A 23,519-nucleotide genomic window follows, 5' to 3' on the forward strand; every position below is an offset into this window, starting at 1 on the left:
CAGATGTTCTTTAGCCAATGAGAAAGAAGCGGTCTGGTCTCCTCAGGTCAACCCGCATGTGTCTCAGACACACACACACACGCACACACACACACACACACGCACACAAAGAGTCTTCCTCTCAGCTTTCAGTCTTTGCTACATTCACTGTGTGTGTTTCCCATTGTTTTATCAATGAAATGCTCACAGTTTGCAGCTAAGTTACTCTGAGCAAGGCACTAACACACTGACAAAAAAGAATGTAACAAAATAAATCTTATTTTACATTTTTTCTCTACAGATCAAATGTCCTAATTTCAAAAGTTATGTAAAACAAATCTCAGCTTACATCAGGAACTTTCAGCCATTTCCTTTTCCTTTATTATCAATGGCTGCTGAAGCTGAAGTGCCTTTTCTCAAGGCACTTAACCCAGGAGTGGTAAAGTGTACTGTGAATGTACCAAGCAGCTCACAGTGTCAGTGTGTGTTTCAGTGTGTCAAATACAAAACAAAGAGATAAAGTTCCCGTAATACAGATACAGTTCAAAATCAAGGCTAAAGAAATAAATAATAAATAAAGAATATACATAAAAACATGTTAGAAACTCGAGCCAATCAAAACGAATCCTCTTGTGACAAAACTCACAAACCCTCAATATCAGAGGTCAAAGGTCAGGATCTGCTACACAGTGAAGCTTGTAGACCATCACTGTTTCTGCTCAAGGGCACTAAATCCAGGCTTATCTTCTTGCTATTCATGACTCTTCCCCACTGCCCTACAGAACTTCATTAGAAAAATGTCTAAAACAAGACAAAACACACCGGGATTTTGTGAAATAAACTAGTTTCACATTGGAGCAAAACACCAATTAAACGTCAGGGAAGAACATCCAAATTAACATAAACACAGCCAGAGATGGTGGCATAAATTTACTGCTGATATTGCTCTGTGTGTGTGTGTGTGTGTGAGAGAGAGAGAGAGAGAGAGAGAGAGAGAGAGAGAGAGAGAGAGAGAGAGAGAAAGTGTATTATTTCTTTCTTTTTTTTTTTTTTTACTTTTACATGGATGAACAAAAGCACAATAATGCCACACACACACACAACAAACCACGACACACATGCATCTTTTTTTCTCCCAATTTTCTCTCTCTCCACGCACACACACTTACTGTATACACACACACACACACACATACACTCTGTCTGGCCTGTCACAAGACCAGATGGCACTAGGGTTGTTCCAGACAATTTACAGTCTGTGTGTGTGTGTTTGTGCACGTATATCAGTATGTGTGTCATGTTCGTGTGTGTGTGTGTGTGTGGAAAAGGGGGGTTGGTTGGAAAATATATCTCCTCCACACACACGCACGCGCACAGGGACTTGGCAGTGCCACTCCGGTGCCAGAGCTGCCAAAGACTGAGAATAAAACAAAAGCTGGGACGAACCATCGCGCTGCTTGCCTCCTCTTCCCTCCTTATCCCACCCCTCACTCTGAAACAGATGGTTTAACCTGCTGATCTCTGCGGTGCGAAGGTTCAGTGTGTCTCTGGCAAGTCAACTCACATCACATTTGTACACTAAACACTTTCAGCAAACCAATTCTCACCCTATACACCGATATGTAAGAGTTGCAAATCTGCGCTCTGTAGGTTCAGCTTCAGTTCAGTTTCAGGTGAAGGGTTTTGAGCAGGAAGGGCAGAAGGAGAAACGGAGGAAAATGAGGATGGAGAGAAATAGGATGCGGGTGAGGGAGGAAACAGGATGTTGTTTTTTTATTATTTGAAATATAGCCCTGACAAATTCCTGTTATATCACATAGATGCTTTGATGTGAGCTGCAAAATGCATTACATCTGACAAACAACATTACTTGTGGTGACCAGCATGTGATGTGATGTGCGATTCCCTCTCCATCTTCATCACATCCTCCCTCCTCTCCCTCTATTCCTTCCTGCTCTCTTTCTCTTTCTTTTCCAAATCCCTCTCTCAGATGATGCAGAATAATTAACCCTTTGTACTCCACTGTACTTTTTTTTCACTCCCTTTACTTACAGGCTTAATTACTGTACATTTTAGCTACGCATGCCAGATGTTATTATTTTCGGGATAAGTCAAGCTGTGCAGAAATGCCATGAGGTCGCCCTTGAGGTCAGATCTGAGGAACAACGAGCTGGTGTTTTGTGTTGAAGTGAAAGAGGAAGTGTGGCATAAGAGCAGGAAGAAACAGGAAATGTTGATGGTTGGAAGGAAATTTACAATGTAAATGCAAATAACAACAAACAAATGACATGAAAACAGGATGTTTCACATTGGAAGAAGTCAAAGACAGGAGTCTAATTTTAGAAAAAAAAAAACTTTGTCTGCAGTAACTGGAAACAGTGTGAGGACAATGTGTGAGTCAACAACAGTTTGATGGTTTATGTGAACTTCAGAGGAGGAGGAGGAAGATGAATGGGTGGAAGCAGGAGAGAGAGAAAACAGAAAGAAAAGGAAGAGAATGAGGAAGAAGAAGAGAGAAAGAGAACAAAGAGCAAAAAATCAGAGTGAGAGACTGGACAGAAAGAGAAGGAAGATGAGTGGAAGGATGGAGAGAAAGAGCAGGAATAAAGAAGAAATGTCAGGACAGGGAGGAAAGACAGAATAAAGATGGATTGGAAAAAAGAGGAGGGAGCAAATGAGAGGGGTGACAAATCAGGAAAAATCTGAAAAAATGAACAGAAATAGAAAGAAAGATGCATAGATTGAAGAGGAAAAGAAGAGTGTGTGATATAGTGGAAGCTGAGGAAGAAGGGATGAAGATCTTGAGGAGGAGGAGAGAGAGGGGGATGGAGAGTGGGGAGAAGAAAGATGGAAGGAATAAAATGAAAATAACGCAGAGTAGGAAGAGAGAAAGAGGATGAAGAAAGAAAATCCAGAGGAAGATGAGATGAGAGGATGAAGGACGGAGACAAAACTGAGGAATAGAGGGAGATGAGGAAGATGAGAACGGTTAGGCTGAAGAAGCAGAGGAGAAAAAGGAGGATGGAGAGAGGCCAGAGGATGATTAGTATAGAAGAAAAAGGGGGTTAGAATGAAGAAGAGGAGCACGAAGAAGATGAAGACGTGGGTGGAATCAGCTGCTCCAACTGCATCACATTAGATTCCCAAACCTTCATCTTCTCAATTAACAGCCACCATTTTCCCACAACACACCTCTTCTACCTTTATTTTGAGCCACTTCACACACACTCACACACACATACACAGATTTTTAGCCTTCATCTGCCACACACACACACACGCACCTAAAACACACAAGTTTCGACATTAAACTCCCAAAACAATTTAGCTTGTCACACACTTGCACTTAAAAGCATAAACACATACACATACACACACACACACACACACACACACACACACACTCTGCCGCCTCCCAGAATAAGTTGGCTGCTTCTAATTGGAGTGGTGTTTGTTGCGGAGAGGTGTTGAGCGCCGCTGTAATTGCCAGGCAGGCTGGTTGACGTTCTCTGTCTCTTTATTTTTTAAGGACTGGGTAATTAGGCTCGGTGACTGCGATTGTGCCGCCACCGGCGCCAATACGAGCACACAGGTGCGGAAGCCAGTGCCAAAAAACACGACACCTCGCCAACGTCACAGACCGACCGCAGAGAGAGGAGAAGGGCTGTTCATGGATGACGAGGGGGCCCCGAGTCATGAGGTTTCACCAAGGATACAGAACATGAAGGAAACCGTGTTCACCATGGGGAGTGGAAGGGGAATGGGGGTGGGGGGGGGGGGGCAGCAGGTATTTAGTCCCCTTCAGCTGACAGCTGATTGGAGGAGAGGAAATAGGAAATGAGCAGATTGTGTGACTGAGCAGGAAAAGAAAAGACCTGTGTGAATATAACTAATAACTAAAGACTGCGAGTGTAGAGCCACACCTGCTCTGTGAGGCTGTACAGAGGGACTGATGCTAACATTAGCATGCTAACCTGCTAAAAACGACAATGCTACCATAATGATATTTCACAGCTATAATGTTTACCACGTTCAACATCATAGTTTAGAAGATTTGTTGATTAGCATTAAAACACAAAGTACAACTGATGCTGTTGGGTTGTCATCAGGTTTGAACCAAAGTAAAAGACAGAGGATCAATAAAGTCATTAGGATTCTCTCTATCAGTTAGTATTAGTATTTATATCAGTAATAATAATAATACATTTTATTTATAAGCACCTTTCAAGGAACTCAAGGACACCATACAACACACAGTAAAAGATAAAATGCAGGTACAAGACATAAAATACAACAGTACAAAACAAATTAGATTAAATATAATTGCATAATAGTGAATCTAAAAAAAAAAAAAAGTGCCAATCCAGAAATGCTAAATATTTCAATAAACTCTGATTTACTGGTGATGCTAAAGGAAAGATAGTCGACAGACTTCATCCTCTGGGGAACATGAATATCTGAACCAATCAATTCAACAAATGTGTCAGTCTAGATAAAAATGGTGAACTGACTGAATCATCCCTAGGTTTAGCTAGCTTCTAGCATGGCTAACAAGGACACATTCATGCTTTAGTCATAAATAAGGATGTGTACATACTACAAGAAAGAAGAGTACCATGTTCCTTTTTCAAAAATGCTCAACAGGTCTTATCCAGGGACGCCTTTAGTAGGACACTTTAAATATAGAAATACTGGGATCAGTTTGTCCAAAAGAAATTTTGGACACATCCTTGGTCATTCCTCTCCTCCAGCAGCCATCTTTATTTACCTTTCTTCCCTGTGTGCAGTTTGCAATGGTAGATATTGGTTTGTGCCCTTTAACTGTAGCTTGCTTGGCAGCCACTGGCAGACGTTCCTGATATATCACATTCACAACATGTGGATATTAGCTGAAAATTACCTTGACCTTTGACCTCTGACCACCAAAATATAATCAGTTCATCCAAGTTGATTTGAAAATCCCTCAATGCATTCCTGAGATACCGTATTCATGATAATGGGACAAACAGACAGAGGGATAGACAAAGGGTTGGACAGACAGGCAGATTCAGGGACAGATGAACGCAGGGACGGATGCACGGATGGACGGACGGACAACCAGAAAACATAACGCCTCTGGCCACAGCTGTCACTCGCTCAGAGGCATAAAAACAGATGTTCATTGTGCTGACTGTCTTCCTCACTACTCTCCACAGCTAATGAGTGGTTGATATCCAGTGTTGATGGAAAACGCACAAACACAGACTGCTGGCACGTTCGTTCAACACATCTGAGAAACTAAACTTAAAAACATTTATACTGTATTATTTCAGCTGACTCTAAGATGCAGTTTAACAGAAAGGGTTAAGGTTAGATACAGTCTTACATCTAGGTATCTGAGCTAAACCTGGGCTAAATTAGTTTAAATGTGTTTTTAGACATCTGGGTTGTGCATAATAATTGTTTCAATAGCATTTCAATTTCTGTTTTTAACTAGCCAACACTTTGAACTAGACTCACTGAAAAGTTATATGTGACCTAGATATCTAAACAAATGTTGACTTCTCGCTCACATTTAGCCCAGTTTTAACCCACATGTGTACACATGTTTTTCCTCCAAAACACCAAAAATAAAGTAAAACAGTAAAACAAGAAACTAAGCTTACTTTGATAAAGAAACTACTATACATTACACCAAAGAAGAACGTACGGTGTAACTGAACAAAAGCTTTAGAAGAAGGTCGTTTTGGTTTTTCTTTCTTAAAGTTATAGTTAAGTATAAATTTTAATGTTTATTTTTTCAAAAGAAGCCCAAGACTTCATGTCTTTTAACCTGAAAATCAACCAAATGAACTCTTTGAAGTACACAGTCCCACCTATGGGACCTTGGTAACACTACTTTAGCCGTGTTTTGGTCTGTACCTGACTCAATCTTCACACAACACTGTCAAGTTATACATTATTTTAAAGCTCAAAGTCATCTGATTATTATTCAATATCACTGCAACAGCTGTTGGTGCAGACTTGTGGCTATGGCTCCAAAAAGGTACTATTACAGGCTGTATATTCCCTATTCTATACTAGAAAAAGAAATGAGGCAAAAAATTAAAAAATTAAAAAATTGGACGTGCCTCTGTCAGTTTGGTTATTGGCTGTGAAAGAATTACATTTCAGAGGAGACCAGGGTTAAGACGGTAATCAAAAGGGTTGAAGAGAAGTAACCTTTTTGATTTGGGTACATTATTTTTGGGCATGTGCACAAAAATAGAGGTGTCTAATCACAGGTTGAAGCTGACTGGGAGGAAAAACTAGACCAAGCTAAACCTAAACATATCTGGGTTTAAAATAAACCAAAGCAAAAAAAATAACTGAACTAGATCACAACAACAGGAACTAAAGCTTTAAAAGGTAGTTTGAATTTGAAGCAGGTCCTCACAACATGTTGAAGTATAGTTAATGAAATGCTGTTGAAACATGAGCTGGATATCTGAGAAATCTCCACATTTCCATCAAATTTAGTTTAGTATTAACCCTTGTCTTTGGACACACAAACCACCAAAACCAAACTTGAAACTAAACATAAACATATCTAAATTAAATGAACCCACCTCATGAAACGTCAGTAACCAGATCTGTCCAAACAAACTCAACAAACTCTAACTCAACAAACTAGTCTTAACTTAACAGCCCAGCCCAGCTCATCTCAGCAATGTCTTTGGGGAAAACATATGGAACTCCGACTCGGTAGCGAGCCAGCCCGCCGAAGCAAGCGGCACGTCAATCTCCTGAGCTTTGAAAGAAACCCACAAATCCACGCCGAGTTCTCACAGACTTTAACCTTGAAATCACTGCCATTATTAGCAGAGTCATTATTAGCATTAGAAAAGCAAATGGGGCTAATAATATTTGCCATTATAGCTAAAAACGCCTATTAATCCCTAATCCGCACCACAATTAAGAGCATGGTTGGGTGTTTTTTGTGAGTCGTTCTGCCTTGACAGGGAAACGAGACAATTTAACAGCCTCAGAGGCAGGGAGAAGGTGGGAGGGTGAGGTATTAAGCGACTGGCTCCTGTTCTCCATCTCTATTTTGAAAGCGATCAGCCGGGGTGTTTTTGAGTGACGGGCGTAACGGAGGCAGATTTGACTGAATAGAGACAAGAGGGTGGCGGTGGGGGCGTCACTCGCCGCATTGAAGCGCGTTATCTGTCTCAGTACAAGTGCATCAAATCAAACGGGAGAGGGGATATTATTAAAGCAACCCCCTTTTTTCTCTGCTGTGAACTGTGACTTAATAAGCTATGCCAATTAGGGGAACAAAAATCAGGCGTGCCATCGGGGCTGTATCTGCCCTCGCCCAAATTTCTCTGCTAATGCGTGAAGCTCGCTGGCAGAGGCGACAGCGCTGTTGTGATCTGCTGTTTGTCTTTGGGTTTGACAAGAAAAAGAAGAGGAAGAGGTGGAAGGAAGGACAAAAATAAAACAGGATAGCGCTCACTGATTCGATCTCTATTGATATTCTATATTTTTCTTTATTGGCAGCAAATCACATCAAAAGACTAAAGGCATGAATTAATTTATTCTACTAACAAATTGTTTGTGAATCCAGAGCCTGAGAAGCTGTGAAAAGCTGGACCAAAAAGTGATTTTTCACTGCTTAATTTTTTTTTATTTGAATAAATTTTTAGATGACTAAAGAAGTCAAACTACCCACGATCTCACAAAAAAGCTCATATTAAAATTAAATTAAAGACTTTTCCTCATTTTTCCCACGTTCTCAATCACCATCTCCATCTCAAGATATTATCAATCAGTATGATTTTTTTTTTTTTTTTTTGGAAAAATCACATGGTGATGACATGATCTTTTCATGCTACACAATTCTGTTGTACAAACGAGTGATTCTGATCAAGCTGTGACCAGTCTCTTTGGCACCTGTAACTTTGGTCTCATGTTACACATAGAGTGGCATAGAAATCATATTTTGTGTTTTTGCAAATATTTGCCATATTATCAGATATCAATAACTCAAAAATATTCATGTTTATATTGTGACAATAATTCATATTCACCCCTTCACTTTTTGCTCGTTGTTTTTAAAAAAAAGTATTCAGACCTTTAGTTCAGTACTTTGTCGAAGCCCCATTGGCAGCAATTACAGCTTTGAATCTTCTTGGGAAAGTCTCTACAAGCATCGCACACCTGGATTTGAGCAGTTTATCCTGCTCTTCCTGGCAGATCCTCTCAAGCTCTGTCAGATTGGATGAGAAGTGACTGAACGGCCTTCTTCAGGTCTCCCAACAGATGCTCTGTGGGGTTTAAGTCTGCGCTTTGGCTGAGACACTCAAGACAGTCAGAGATTTGTCCTGAAGCCACTCCAGTGTTGTCTTGAATGTGTGCTTCAGGTCATTGTTGTACTAAAAGGTACACCTTCACCCCAATCTCAGGTCATATGGACTTGCAAACTCCAAGCATTTTACTCTTGGTAGCCTCCGTTTAGCTGCTATACCATACGGGCCAGATTGATGCTGCTGAGATGTTTGTCCTTCCAGCAGGTTCTCCAGCTCTACAGACGACTTCTGAGACTCCCTTCTTACTCACTGACTCTAGGAGGAACCATGCTGCTTCCATCTCACAATCACTGGGGACACTGTGCTCCTCGAAACGCTCAAAGCTTTAGAAATGGTTTTAGACCTTAGCCCCAACCTAGACCCCACCTAACTTGTATCACAGAGACCTACACACAGTTCCTTAGATTTCATGGCTCGCTTTGTGTCCTGACTTGCTGTATGAGTTGTGGGACCCTATACACACAACTTTCTAAACTACATCCAACCAGGTTCTGGACGCATCTCAAGGATAATTAAAGCAAACAATGCTACAGCAAAGGGTCTGAATACTTTAATAAATTTTATTAATTCATTAATTATTTTTATTACAGTTTTATTCATTCAATAAGAAATCTGCAACACAAAGAAAGGTTAAAAAAGTGAAGGGGGCTAAAAACTTTCTGAAGGTTGAGATCTACCATTCTCCTTCACCGAATGTGTATTATTCCGCCACTTAAAATCATCCCTATTTCCATCTGTTTTAGGAAATTACTGAGCCTCTTTTACAAATGAAACACAGAAACAGGTTTGGTCTTTTTATGAAAGTCGTTGACAGTAAGAATATCGTATAATACCAGACTTCTTTCTAAATTTTTCCTTTTTCTTACGTCCTTCCTTCCTTCCTTGTTGACTTTCCTTTTTTCCTTCCAACCTGTCCTCCATCTTTTCCTTCCTCCTTCTTCAGGTCCTTTTTACCTTTCCTTTCTTTATTCCTTCCCTTCTTTAGTCTTGTCTTTCCTTTATTTCCCTGTCTTTCCTCCTTCCTTTTTTACTTTCCTTCACCTCTTCATTTCCTTTCCTTTATTTCTTCCTTCCTTCCTTCCTGTCTCCTTTTCTTTGTTTCTTTCTGCTGACACTTCAGGAAACATTTCCTCCATCTCTCTTTGCCAACTTTATGTTCCATGGCAACGGGGATGATGATTTGCCCTCCCACCCCCAAGCCTCCCTTCCCACCCCCCAACTACACAACACATACATGCTCACACATGCTCACTTGTTCACACACACACACACACACACACTCAAAATCTCTTCAGATCTCTCAGACACACATTTTTATGCTCAACACTCATTGTCCTTTGAACATACACATTTACGCTCACACACACACACACACACACACACCTCAGTCTCCTTCCAACACCACTGACAGGGAGACAAACAGCGGATCTGAGAGGTTATAACAGTGTTAAAAAAAAGAGGGAAAACACCAAAACCAGCCAAGGCCTGAAATAGATGATGGCATTGGCGCTGGTGGGTTTGACAGGCAGAGTGAAGCCGCTCGCTGAACGGCTTCATCCAGGAGGAGATTAGAAACACACACAGAGTTTGAAGTGTGCATTATCTTTCCAGGGATGATCCCAAAATAAACAACAGCAACGGCAAAATCTCCCAATAATTAAAACGCCTAATCCACTTCCTGGTTGGTGATGACCGTGGGCTGAGCGTGTCAGCTGGGACTCGTGGGGATTGTGCGGCGTTTATGTTTAGATGCTTTTGTGTTTTAAGGTGAATTTATCGCCAAAAATACGAGGACTTATGTCAAATGTGGAGGGAGCTTCCAAACTGAAATTTATTCACAGCATTGTGTGAAGGTTGTCATTTCGGAATTCAATCGCTACGTAAGGACGTGGTTGGAAAAAAAATGTCACTTCTTATCCTCAAAAGCATCAGATAAAGCCAATCCTAAAACCTGTATTTATTCCTCTGCCTCTCTGTCTGAATGACAGGTTATTTTTACCCAACACTTCTGTGTCTCATGCATTCATCCAGGCTCTTGTCTCCTTTATGTCCTAATTTTGCTGTTTATGTTGTCTTTGGCAACTTCCACCTCTTTTCCCAAGAATCTGGGGAGAAACTGTCACCTGTCATCTTCTTTCAAAGCCATGTTTAAAAATTGTTTTGCAAAGTTTCAGCTTTTAACTTTTGAATTTCTGGTGTTTCCACTCAGGTCTTTTTTCCTGCAGGCTGATTCATTGGAACATAGCCTGACAAACTTTTACCTTCCCCATCAAATAAAAAGAGCTCCAACTGGAGAATAAACTGTCCAATCTGTCAATACTGTTCACTGGTCAGGTTTTCCATTTTAGCGTACTGCAGGACAAAAGTACTATCCTTTTTTTTTTATATAATTTCAGAAAATTTGGTGGATTTTCAGGGTTTATATTTCCCGCCTTTGCTAGACACAATTTTTTGCCTCTTATAGTCACAAAAGCTTCAAAACACTTTTTTTCATCCCGCTAAAATAAAAACATACTTAGTTCATGAAGAGTTGACATCTTGGAGATACAAGTTTTTTTCACCTTCTAATTTGCCAGTTTTGCGGCCCTTTGATGGCCTCGAATTAGGACTCGAACCAACTCTGCTGTGTTGTTACTTTTTAAAATGCCAAGTAAATAGATTTTAATTGATAAGAAAAGATAAGATAAGATGATCTCACAGAGGGAAATTAAAGTGTTGAGCATAAATGGTGAGGGGAGAATACCTGCCTCACAAAGCCAAAGCCTGTTCACCTGAAGTAAACGGACCCTGTTCACTGTTGGCGTGTCCCATCCTCCGACCTCACCCCAGCCTTTGGAAACCACTCCTCTCATGGTTGTGTAGGTCTATAGAGTTCTAATTAGCTGCATTCACAAACAGCGCCAAGCTCATCAAAATGCCGAGGCCTGCAGAAAGCCACAGCAGGGGTGAGCAGAGCGTGCACGCGTGTGTGTGTGCGTGTCATCTTGTACATGAGGGTGTTTCAATGTGTGTGCATGAAAAACAGAGTGTGATTTGTGTACAGCAATGAGTGTGTGTGTGTGTGTTCATGTATCAAAAGAGGAAAAAAAAGACAATTCCAAAATGAAGATACACATCGAAGCAGCAAACCGAGGCCGAACAACTGCTACAAATTCTACTAAAACTGAGTCTTTTTTTTTTTTTTTTCAAATCACACATTTGTCGTCCTTTCTCGTATTTGTATGCATGACACAGAAGCAAATGACATCACTAAAACCGCAGAGCACAAACAACAACAACAACAACCACACAACAAAGCAGTAAACAAAGAAGACGTCTCGGCATCTCTCTGTTTTCCAGCCAACTAACAAAATGGCTTCCAAACACCGTTTAGAGTGTGAGCAGCAGAAATGACCCGGCTGGTTCCTGTGAAAACCTCACGGAAAATATTTTTTACAGAAAGTATCCACCTGGTCTGAAAATGTGAACAGACCTCGGATGTCATAGAACATACAGCACATTAAAATTACTGGGAGATACATGAGGGCAATGCAGCAAAACCTCCAACCTACTACAATATATCATCACAACAAAGACAAAATGTAGAAATGTATATGTTGTTGTCTGGGTCTACACAGGATTTATACAGTGGCACAAGGCGTAGTATTCTTATAGTTATTGCAGTTATCATTGCCACATATTCACTGCAAATACTGTCAGTATATGAGGATGTCAATTCACTAAGCAACGTCTGGTTTCTTTTTATCTGTTATCCAATAATTCAAGTTGATCAGTGCATAAAAATACTTCTGACAACCAAAGAGAGAAGTAGCTGCTCTCAGCCATCAAAACATAAAACATAAGCAACAGGCCATGTTGTATTATTACTCCAATATCAGCGTCTTAAAGGTCCCATATTTCCTGATGTTTTATTTGAAGTGTTGATATCCATCAGAAGATATATTTGTGGTTTTAAGACCCAAAAACCATCTCAGTGTAGCTTTACATCTCCTCTCTCAGGCTTCTCTCTGTAGCTCTAGTGTCAACAGGTCAGTCAGCCAATCAAAAGAGAGGATCTTAACCTCTCTACTGATTGGCTGACTGTTTTCTGAGTGATTGAATAAAAATATAGCAGATTTCAGGTAAACAGTCAGAGAAACCAAATCCTGCAAGGTTGGCTGGTGGGTCCAGGTGCGCGGGGCTCAGGGCATGGCTGAGAGCATTGACTCTTTTGTTGTGACATCACAAAGTTCCAGAAGACCTGACGGCTGGTTTTAAGGCTCAGTTTCTGAATACAGGCTGTGTGCATTTCTCTGTGAACTGAGGCTTTGATACTTTCACAGTATTAATATAGAACCTAGACCTGCTTTATAATTTAAAAAAAGACGTGGACATCTACCTTTATACTATATGGGACCTTTAAAGATATTTTTAAAGATTGAGTGATTCTATCTTATAAAGATCAGAATGCATGTACCTACACACCAGCTACAAACTATAAATGAACATACATACATACACATACTGTATATATGTCTAACTAATTCACTGACGAGGGCCCTTATCATTTCAAGTTTCACATACCTGGATAAAATGAGATAAATTACACTTTTGTTCACATTTATGCATCTTCACTGGCTAGATTACAATTTTGATTACAATTCTTTTTTGTTTTCTCAGGTGTCATGCAGATGGGTGTTGGTAACGCACCTTAAACCGATAAAAATGCCAGAAGAATAAGTTTAGCTGTTTGGTTACAGCTATTGAGAGTTAGCAATTACAGCTAGCTAGAAACGATCCATAAACTAACACAAGAAGATGGATTCGTTGTATTTATGAACTGCGAGCAAATGTTTTATCGCTCACACTGTTTCCTCACCCATGCAAATCAATCAAGAGATTGAACTGATCGGGATCAGATTAATGCTACAGCACCTCTGCACTTTTGTGTGACATATTCATGCAGGTGTCTGGTGCAGCCTTTACAACCTGACACTTCAAAATTACTATACTGATACGTTGATTCACTTGGTGTTAACTGGTTGGACTAAGATCTAATGTGCATGTCTCAGCAGAATCCTCGCTGCTGCTCAGATTCGCTGTGATCTCCCTCAGAGAGCAGAGTCTTTTCAACCAAATCTAACTGGATAACCATTTGCTTTAAATTGACTGAATGAACAGATACAGGAAGTGACGGATGGAGGCATAAGTGAACGAGTGGATAAATTACACATTAAGAGTCTAACTCATAACTCACCCACTTACTAACAAAGTGACTGGATGAATGAATCAATTACAGAATGACTGCGCAAACCTACAAACTGACTCATTCTTTAACTGGGTTACTGCCCTGACCCACTGAGTAGCTGAATGAATGAAACACAGGCTCCATAACTACAATGATTGACTGACTGAATTAGTAAGGAACACAATATCTGACGGACGCTTTAAACAATTTCACATTCAAACACTCGTATCCATAACTTTTTAAAGCCAGAGCCGCCATGTTCCACCAGTCATGAACCCAAGCTGTGGCTGTTCAACACCAACAAGACCACTGTCTAGAAAAACACAGTACACTTACACACACACACACACACACACACAGGCAGGAAAGAATGAGAGCAGCAAATCAGAAAAACAGGAAGTCTCCTTCAGGAATGAACTTGAGCAGCTGAAAAACAAATGTGTTGCTTTAAAATGAAGAAACATGAGAAATCACATCATTACCTTGAGACGGTATTTTACCCCACAACATTCATGTGTTATTTACTGTGACACGAAGCAGCAACGAACGTGTGCAAATCACAGGATACAAAAAAAAAACATCAGCCTCTTTAGTCAAAATTGAAGCACCCAATGTGCATTAATCCGCCGCAGAAAATAGTCCTCAACAAGTGCACTATCACCTCCTGTCTGAGTAACGTTTGCTAAAAACTACAGTGCACAGCTGTGTTAGGAAATTACTGAGCTTTTTTTTTTTATGAAAACACATTTGTGAGCCATTTTGTAAGATTTGTTTTCAGTTGGAATGAATGAGCTGGGGGCTGCAGACAGGGTAGGGGGGTAAACGATGGACTAAGTGATACAATCAAACCATGCCACTTCATTGTTGGCACAACATATGATGTATGAAGCACCATTTTTAGTACAGAAAAAAATACCAAGAAGCTCAATAACAGGACCAACAAGAACATTCAAGTAAGCAAGTGATATTTTTAAAAAATACAAAATGTCAAGTCTCCTCAAAATAAAGTCATCGACAAAGCAAAACAGCATAAAAACCCAAAACTGCATCTGCATGTACAGAACATGGTTACCCTCACAAGAAAAATTCAAACAGCAAGCGAAGCAGCAGCGAGCAGGTGTAAGAGGACGAAGAGGAGGAGGAGGTTGAGAGAGGACTGAAGGAAAAGAAGAAGAAGAAAGAGGAGGAGGGAAAAAAAAGGAGAAGGCTGACGTACTTGAGCCGGAGAAATGTCCGCTCCCCAGGGAGGTCGGCCCGTTCTTTCCACTGCTAACAGGAGGGGAAAACATCTACAAGACAAACAGAGCACACATTACCTCTGAGAGCACTGACACTGCAGACAGCATGACACATCTCTAAAGAAACATCTCTGCAGCTACACACGAAAGCTTCATTCCAAAACGCCAGATCAACATTTGGCCAAAAATGCTGTTCCCAGATTGTCATCACATTATCTTGCAAGGAAATGTCAGAAATTTAATGGTCACTCAGTGTTCTATGTTTTTTGTTTTTCTTTTGTTTTGTTTTTTTATCTTATCAGTACGTTCTTTTCTGCTTTCCAATGTTTCATTGTTTTGGAAGGAAACTCTTAGGGGATTTTTAACAAGAAAAAATTTCCATCATGACTAGGGCTGTGTATCATTTGAATTTCTTTCAATACTAATGCTAATAAGAAACCTCCATTTTGGTGCCAAATGACAAACTTGATTTTCCTCCTCAAGTGTTACTGCTGTCTTTTCACAAGCAGCTGTGTAACAGCTTCTATCTGATCAAACAGTCACTAAACAAAAATATTCATCTGGATTTAATGCCTGCAGAGGTGGGACAAAGTCACTGTTTTGAAAGTGGCATGTAAGTCTCAAAGTCCCAAGTCAAGATGGGCAAGTCTCGCATTAAGTCACGGATTGAGACCATCAAGCCCAAAGTCATGAGAGGTAAGGCCAGAGAAAAGTCCTCAAAGGTCCAACAAGTTCCAAGTTAGGTCCCAAATCACAGTCAGCAAGTCCCAAGTCAAGTCCCAGGTCAGGTAATCCCACATTAAGTCAAGACAGGTATATCCCTCACCAAGCCCCAGGTAAAGGCAGGCAAGTCCCAAGTAAAGACTAAAAAGTCCAGTGGAAAGAAACAAAAATCCCAAATCAGGTCCTCAGTCAGAGCAGGTGAATCCCAAGTCAAGTCCCAAGTCAAGACCCTCAAGTCCCAAGTGTTTACTTTCAATGCACTTCTTTACTTGAGTTCTTTATGCCTGGTAAAGAACATACTTACACCAAGGTCTCCTACTGCACTGAAGCTATAGTGATGTCCCTGGCTTGTAAGTCGCTTTGGATAAAAGCATCTGATAAATGAGTAAATGTACATGTGAGTAAAATCCCAAGTCCAACTTTGTGTCTGGAGTCCCAAAGTTAAGACTAACTGTAACTGATTAGTTACAGAACTAATGAATCTTTATTCATGTTTGTATTTATTACTCTTTTAAAATCTAATGAATGTCCAGCAGGCACCGGACGTCAATGTCACGTCAGAGAGTCGATGGACTTGGATGTCAAAACACAACTTTGGCGACCTGGCATTGTGACATTCAGCAGAAGTTGGGTTCTGGTGACCAAACCTCATAACCTGATTTCCTGTATTTATATTTGCACAAATGTCGTTCCATAGCTATTCTACGTCAACACGGTGCTGGCATGAGATGTTCGGATGTTGGATTTTGGTTACACAGCAACATAATTTAAAACCAACAAAATATCAACATCAGCTGTTGTCTGGTCACAGCATCATAACCTAAATTCAACCAAATATTAACACCCAACAGTGTCGGTGTCCAGATGCTGCCTGCTGAGTGTTATTCTTGTTTGTGCAACCTGATTGGCTGTGCAGTTGATTTAAGTTTGAATTAAATTTTTTCATCTCTGGCCTTGAGCAGCATCAGTCATCTCAAAGTCATGAGCCACTGGCATTGAAGTAAAAGTCAAGCTGCAAGTTGTTTTGGATTTTAAGTCAAGTTTAAGGTAATCAAAATCACGACTGGAGTCTGGTTTTGGTTGATGTCATGTGACTCGAGTCCACACCCCTGGGGGCCAGCTTTTGGTACCTTCTGGTATCTGACAGTCAAAGCTATGGACGCATTTTGGTCTGTGCTGAAAACGTACTGACGTTTGATACCCAGCCCTGATGATCACGCAGACTCTCAGCTCAGAGCTGAACACAGCTATGAAGAGTTCATTTTCCAAAACACTGTGAGAACAGTTTTGAAAAGCAGAAAGAAATCAAATTCCTCATTCAGCATCTGTGAAAAATAAACAGGATCCAATCACTCAAATCACCTGCTCACCTTTGAGAAAAATGTGTTTTCATTCTAAAGTGTCTATTTTGCCAAATGTTGGACGGCTCGTTTTGGAATGAAACACTCCATATCTACTTCATATCTGACTTAAACATATGAGATAATCATCAGAACTAGTTGCCATCTGCTCTACACATCTACAGGAAAATCAAGCCCATATTAAGACAGAGACTGAGGCTGAATACTGATTCCTGCTGTGTTACTGTACACGCTACTGTAAAGCTTTACAGCAAAGCAGTTCACGGTATCAAAGTGAGTCATCTGACCCCGATAGATAACCTCTCTGGATAAACATCAGGCCTGTGTGTCAGTGTGTTTTATGGTGAAATCTCACTGATCGTGAACACACTCTGAGCTTCCACACTTTCAGATGCTAAAAGCAAAGAATTTTAGCTTTTGAGGGTTTATTTTTTCTTTTGAATTGACTAGAATACAAGTAAATTAAACCCTGACTTAAAAACTACTCGATAAATACTCGATCTGTCATTGTCCTTAACACAGCCTGTTGGGCCTGTGAGTCTGAACGATGGATACGGAGCTGGCTTGTGTATTCGATCTCCCTCGCAGCTGCAGCAAAGAGAAAACAAATGTTTGGGAGATAAGAGATCTAATTCTGATTATTAGCAGGTCTATCAATATCCCAGTCGAACCATTTTGAGCTGCTGGTCTCAGCTTGTGGGCGTGTAAAGACAGATGATCGCATAAATTAATGTTCGGCCTGCGTTTATAATGAGAAGAGACACATTTTAGCTGCTGCTGCCCTCCTTTGTTTGATTTTTTTTTCAAGAAATATGATTTAAGACACACTGATTGATATCTTTGTAAATCTTTCTTTTTTTTAATTCTATAATGTCTTTTGTACATTTATTTAAAATTATAATAATTAATATTCCTTGTTGATAGACACTTCATGTGTGTGCCACTAAATTATGAATTTATGGTGATTTCTTTATTTTATTTGATTTTTTAAGTTTATGGTATTTTTTCACCTAAAATATTACTATAGTGGTTTTTACAGTATTTATGTTTTAGACAGGCTAAGTGCATGTGTAAATATATAAAATATACTGTATATTTGTATCATTACACTATTTCTGTAGAGGCCCATTATATCTGTATGGCTCTCATTAATTAATTCAGTGATCTTACAATAATCCTATCACATTCCTTACAGGGACTGGCATGTGTTTCTGCTACTGAGTTATGAACTTAGTGATCTGATTGTAAGCTTTTCTTAATAAATGTCACTACAACATTCCTGTGATCTCATTACAGTGACTTAAAAGTGGGTGTGTGCCACTAAATTTAGAGTTAGTGGTGATTTTATTGGACTTTTGTGGTATTTTCCAAACATTGATTATCACTATGTGGACATTAACTGTGATCCTACTGTATTTATGGTATACACACACGTGTTTTATTACTTTAATATTGCTATAGAGGCATATCATCTGTCTCTGCTTCTAAATTCTGACATTGCAGTGATTTTATTGTATGTATTTTGGTAAAAATCTCACAATAACAGTCCTACCATTCACAGATGATCATGTTTATGGTAGTCTGCAGTCAGTTATGACATACAGATATGACCTCTGGTGTTCCTATTCAAAAATCTCTATAGTGCAGCTATAGGAGATAATAGTTTGTGTTGGAATCCAGTGGTGAGGTTATAATGTTCTTTTAAAAGCTTTAAATAGCGTCTGATATCCCTGTCTTATTTCTGATATCCCTCCATAGTCTCTGACAGGGTATATCCAGGCCTCAGCCGTGGTCTTATTTGTTTACTGCCTTAGCATCATTGTAGAAATGTAAAGGATCACAGGTTGATTAAGTGATTTTCTTTCATATATTTATATGCCCTGCAGCATCACTTCCAGGAACACTGATATTTTCAGATATCAGTATGTCCATATTGTCTCTACGTTTCATAACAGAATTAATGGAAGTCCGTTTTTTCTCTTCATTTAGGGGTGTTTCTGATTTTTTTTCCCCTCTCCTCCTCTCCAGGCCAAAGTTGCTCCCAGAGGAGGAGAGGCACAGAAAAAACATGGCCGAGAGCGGGGACACTGTTTCCTGTCCGTCAAGTTCACAACACAGGCTGTTCTTTAAAAAAAAAAAAAAAAGAAAAGAAAAGAAAAAGAAAAAGAAAAAAAAAACACGAACTTTAAAACGGAGCCGTGAGTTCGGGCATTGGACAGCCTGCTGCAGGAACATTTAAACTGCGCAGAGAAACTGTGACACACTTCTGTCTTTTCGGCTGGCTGCCTGTCTGTCTGCCTGTCTGCCTGTCTGTCTGTCTTGCAGGTTCATGATTCAACACCGAGCCTTTTGCATCTGAAATGTTCTGTACAGCACGGTATAGAGTGCATGGAGCAGCCTATTCTGTACACTCACACAGCCAAAAAGAAACATTTTCTAAATCCTGTCATGGGCAAAAAAAGAAATTAAAAAAAAAAAACAGGCTACACATAAAGGAAAAAGGACTTAAAATGAGATATACTACCATGGATGTTGGGAACATTTTCGATTCGCTGTTTCGCATCTATAAGACAACAAAATTACTAATGCAGCGTCACAATTCTCTGCACACACACACACACACACAACAAACAAACAAAAAAATTAAATTGCAAAACCAACAATATGCACTGACTTTTCTGCAAGTTACTCTATATAAACACACAACTTTTGTGCAAATAGTTGAAAAACTGAGTGACTAAAATATGCAGGTTATGTGCCGTGCAACTCATACATTAACAATGTAAACAGTGGTCGCTGTATGTTGCCTACAGGACGCGTTTATTTTCCTCTCGGGTTGTACTGTCATGATACTACAGTCATTATATCCATATGAACAAGAAGAAGAAGGTGAATTCGCTTACCGCGCTGAAATCCAGTAAGTCACTCAGTTCCTTGTCTGTTCCCAAAGCTGCCATCCGCTGTTGATGATGCATTTTAGCAAAATCGCACGGACCTAAAAACATGGAAACAAATGGAGAGATAGATGGATAGAAGAGGATAGGTAGACAGATTGATAGATTGAGAGACAGAGGGAGGGAGAGGAGAGAAGAGAGGAGGAAGACCTCGGCTTTTTTTTTTTGCGCACCGCTCCGCTCCCGGACCTCTTTTCCTCCACAGCGAAATAAATCCAGTAAAACAACCTCAGAGCCTCGATCACAAATCTAGTTTTCTTTCATCCTCGGAGCAGCGGCTCAGTCCCGGGTTCCTGGTTTGGCAGCAGGAAATAAATCGCAAGAAAAAACTGACAGGAAATAAAAAGAAGGGGGGTGGGGGGGTGGGGGGCGCGACAGGACGAGGAGTCTTTTCGCGTGTGTTTTGGTGTGTTTTCCCCCAGTCAAAGAAGTCCGACCTCTCCGCGTTAAGACGCAGTTGGTCCGCCGCGGCTGACTGTCAGGCTCACACACGATCTAAATAAATTACGCGCTGTGTCTCCGCAAGACCTCTCCGGGAGGAAAAAGATCACCTCAGAAATGTGTGCTGCTTGTTCTGTGTGTGTGTGTGTGTGTGTGAGTTGTGTCAGGGGAAGAGACGAGGCAGGGTGAGCGCTGCTCCTGGCCGGGCTGAGGGTCCCCTCCGCTCGGCTGCGGCTGCTGAAGATCCCCGGGTGAAGCAGGACGGATCCCATGTGCGTCTGGCACAGCCTCGGTGAAATAACTGTGTTCGTGCGGCCACCTAGCTTACGTTCTCCTCCAACACCGCCGCGCCGAGCGCCGAGCACCGAGCCGCTGCCGCTGCTGCAGGAGAGAGCGGAAGATCTGGAAGCAAAATAAATAAATTTTAAAGAAAAAATGCTTTGATTGATTGGCTGATTGGTGCGGTGATTGGCTGGTTTGATTTGGATCGGGTTAATTGGGCTAATTGGGGAAGGGAAAGGTGATTTTTCTTTTCTTCTGGAGTTTGGGAGCTGTAATGATGCTGGAACCTGGACAAAATAAAACTTTTTGAAAATATATTTAAAATATTACAATTATTTACTCGTGTAGGTTTTCTTCATTGTATTATATTTATTTTGTTATTTTCTTATAATTCATTAAATGATTCGCTTTTCAAAGAATTATTTTACTATGCATATGGGTATTTATGCATCTTTTTACATGTATTTTATGTAGGCAGTTCTTCTATTGCCTTCTTATTGATGAGACTGTAAAGGGCACTCACACAAGTGCAGTGCTTGACCTGCATGGAAACCTCCTATGGGTCACCACTTAAACCACAGCAGCACCAAAAGCCTCCTCTCTGGAAATACTTTGCAATACTTTATGATTTGTGTGTGTGTGTGTGTGTGTGTGTGTGGGTGGGTGGGTGTGGGGGGGGTGTGCAGCCCTCAACCTGCAGGTATGAAATGACTGGCCTATTTCTGCAAATTACAGCCTGCATGTGCAGGTTTTTCTCATGGAGAAAAAAGCCAGCAAAAACACACAGGTGCAGGCTCGACATAAAGGCTTATTTGTTGCTGTATAAAGTGGTCCTGCCTGTTGGCCCCTTCACAGCCCTTCACTCTCAAACAAACTAAAAGCCATGTAACAGCTTATATGAAAAAAAAAAAAAAGCGCTCAGATCCACTCGTAACAAAATATGTGACGCTTTAATCTGTGAACACTGTCCCTGATCTGAGATGGTTTAAACAACTGTTCCAGTGATAGAAGTGTTGATGGGGCAATCTTGTCAGAGATTAAGTGGACAGTAAACCTTTTTTACACACCTGACAGACACTGCTTAGAGGGCCGGCCCCAAGAGTGATCACTAAGTACACAAAACACCCCCCCACCCGCCTTCATCTTGGATGCCCAGTCTGCCAAACAGTCCCTGAATCCCTGTCAATTTCTCATTTGGTTTAATTGCAAATTTAAAAGAGAATCTGGACCACGCACTGCAACATAAACTTGGATCAGTTCTGCATTATTAGCTAATCCTGTAGACCCTGTGTCAATATCTATTCAGTGGGGTCAAACCGCTGGTTTTTGCCAGCCCGGCCTGCAGCCTGAGCCTTTTTGACATATATGACAGTGAACATGAACTGAGCGTTATACTGTTGATATCGTCACTGTGAGCCATAAAGGAAAAAGCATCTCTGTCTTTGTTGGCAGGGAGTCAAACCCAGAGGACAAAGTGATATAGAGGTGAGTAAATGTTGATAGTGTGGACAGATAATCAGAGCAACAAACTGAAGCCAGGGAGGGAGGAAATCTATCCTGAACAGCAGCATGTAAAGTTACATGACTTAGTAAATGGGCAACATGCTAAACCACAGAAAGAATGAACCACTTCTGAAAGGAAGAATACTGAGTCATTTGTTAAAATGAACAGCTGGACAGTTTTCATCTTTAGTCTACTAAAACTATTTGCTTAAGTTTAGAGAAAGTACATCTTCATGGTTTTAAAGAAACCAACATTAACTAAGAACAATACACTTCCTGCCACAACACACGCATCTAAAATTGGGTTTAATGAAAATCTTAAAGCTGCTCTAATCAATATTTTTAGATTAACAATAGATCAAATTATTATATTTAATGTGAGAGGTGTGCTTTATAGTGGTTAACTTACAGAGAATAATCACCTGACTGTGAAGTTCCTCTCATCTACAGAGCTTTTTTAGCCTCCCTTAGCACATAGTTTTGGTTTTACAGCACAGTTGCTTTATAGTACTCTCAGTGCTCTCATTAACTGTATTTCCAGCAGCAGCAAGCAGCTGTTTTCAGCAAATAAGCTCTGATAAATCCACTGTACACTACCTGTACACTACTGAATTAGTCAGTAGCTAGTGAAGAAGGTGAAACATTTTGCTAACAAGCTGGATATTTTTTTCTCACAAACACAAATCCAATGGGATGACAATATTGCTCTCTGTCTGTAGGATGTGTAAATAAGAAGTTGTTTGCTAACCCGTTAGCCGTTACAGCTTCATAAGGTGATAATGTGTAAATGCTGTGTTTACACTTTGTTCCATTGCAATAAAAAAAATATGCAATTGTTTTGGTGAGGGCCGATTAAAAGCAAAGGAAAAGGAAAGGAGGGAAAGACAGAGGACAAAGGTAATCTGTTAAGCTGTTGTTCAGGCTGGATCTTAAAGAAGATTGTCACCATGTTTATGTCATCTGTTTACTCATGGCAGAGATCAAGAAAACACCAAATCTCTCAGGACCCGTCATCTACTCTCTGTGACTAATACTGAACGAAATGTGAACACATTACGATAAACAATTCACTGCCTTAATTTCTTTCATTCTGCTACGAGACTGTTGTCCTGTAGAGAATCCATAGGTCAACTGTATGGGTAAACCTGATTAAAAAATGGGGGTTGACTCCTTTTACAGTGCTATAAGAGTTTGCCCAAGAAGGCACACACTAGTGTGTATCGAAGTATGGGAGCCTCTGTGTGCTTCAGTCTGTGATTGTGATTTTGAAACTTATTTCGGGACTGCACTCACTCTTACATCCCTGAGCGTGGTGTAGCAGTGTGTTTCTGATTTTACAACACCATGCGCAGTACATTTCAGGTCTGTTTACAGTGTTATGAAAGGCGTTACAGCTCAGAAAACAGGCCAAAATTAGCTTGTTCGCCTGGGTGTTGTGTTTACATCAATGTTGAACAGAACCAGAGTTGCTAAATACCCTT

The 23,519-nt window shown here is 40.4% G+C and overlaps 1 protein-coding gene across 9 annotated transcripts in view; it reads right to left on the reverse strand.

Moving 5' to 3' along the window:
* Positions 1–20,704, reverse strand: part of tcf4 (transcription factor 4) — a 238,751-nt gene extending 218,047 nt beyond the window's left edge. For 2 of the 9 annotated variants that reach the window (XM_071466337.1, XM_071466344.1), the window contains exons 1-3: positions 19,762–20,702; positions 19,383–19,421; positions 14,753–14,825 (exon numbers count right to left, since the gene is read on the reverse strand). In XM_071466337.1, the coding sequence (XP_071322438.1) occupies positions 14,753–14,825; positions 19,383–19,421; positions 19,762–19,863 (214 nt within the window). In that variant the 5' untranslated portion in view covers positions 19,864–20,702. Of the gene's footprint in view, positions 1–14,752; positions 14,826–19,382; positions 19,422–19,761 lie in introns of all 9 variants that reach the window. The other 7 variants (XM_071466341.1, XM_071466338.1, XM_071466345.1 and 4 more) reach the window with 7 other exon arrangements.
* Between the last annotated feature and the right edge of the window lie 2,815 nt (positions 20,705–23,519).

This window comes from Trachinotus anak, unplaced genomic scaffold (assembly GCF_046630095.1).
Source record: "Trachinotus anak isolate AG129_WGS33_773 ecotype Australia unplaced genomic scaffold, CSIRO_AGI_Tana_v1 ptg000028l, whole genome shotgun sequence".
NCBI classification, from domain to species: domain Eukaryota; kingdom Metazoa; phylum Chordata; class Actinopteri; order Carangiformes; family Carangidae; genus Trachinotus; species Trachinotus anak.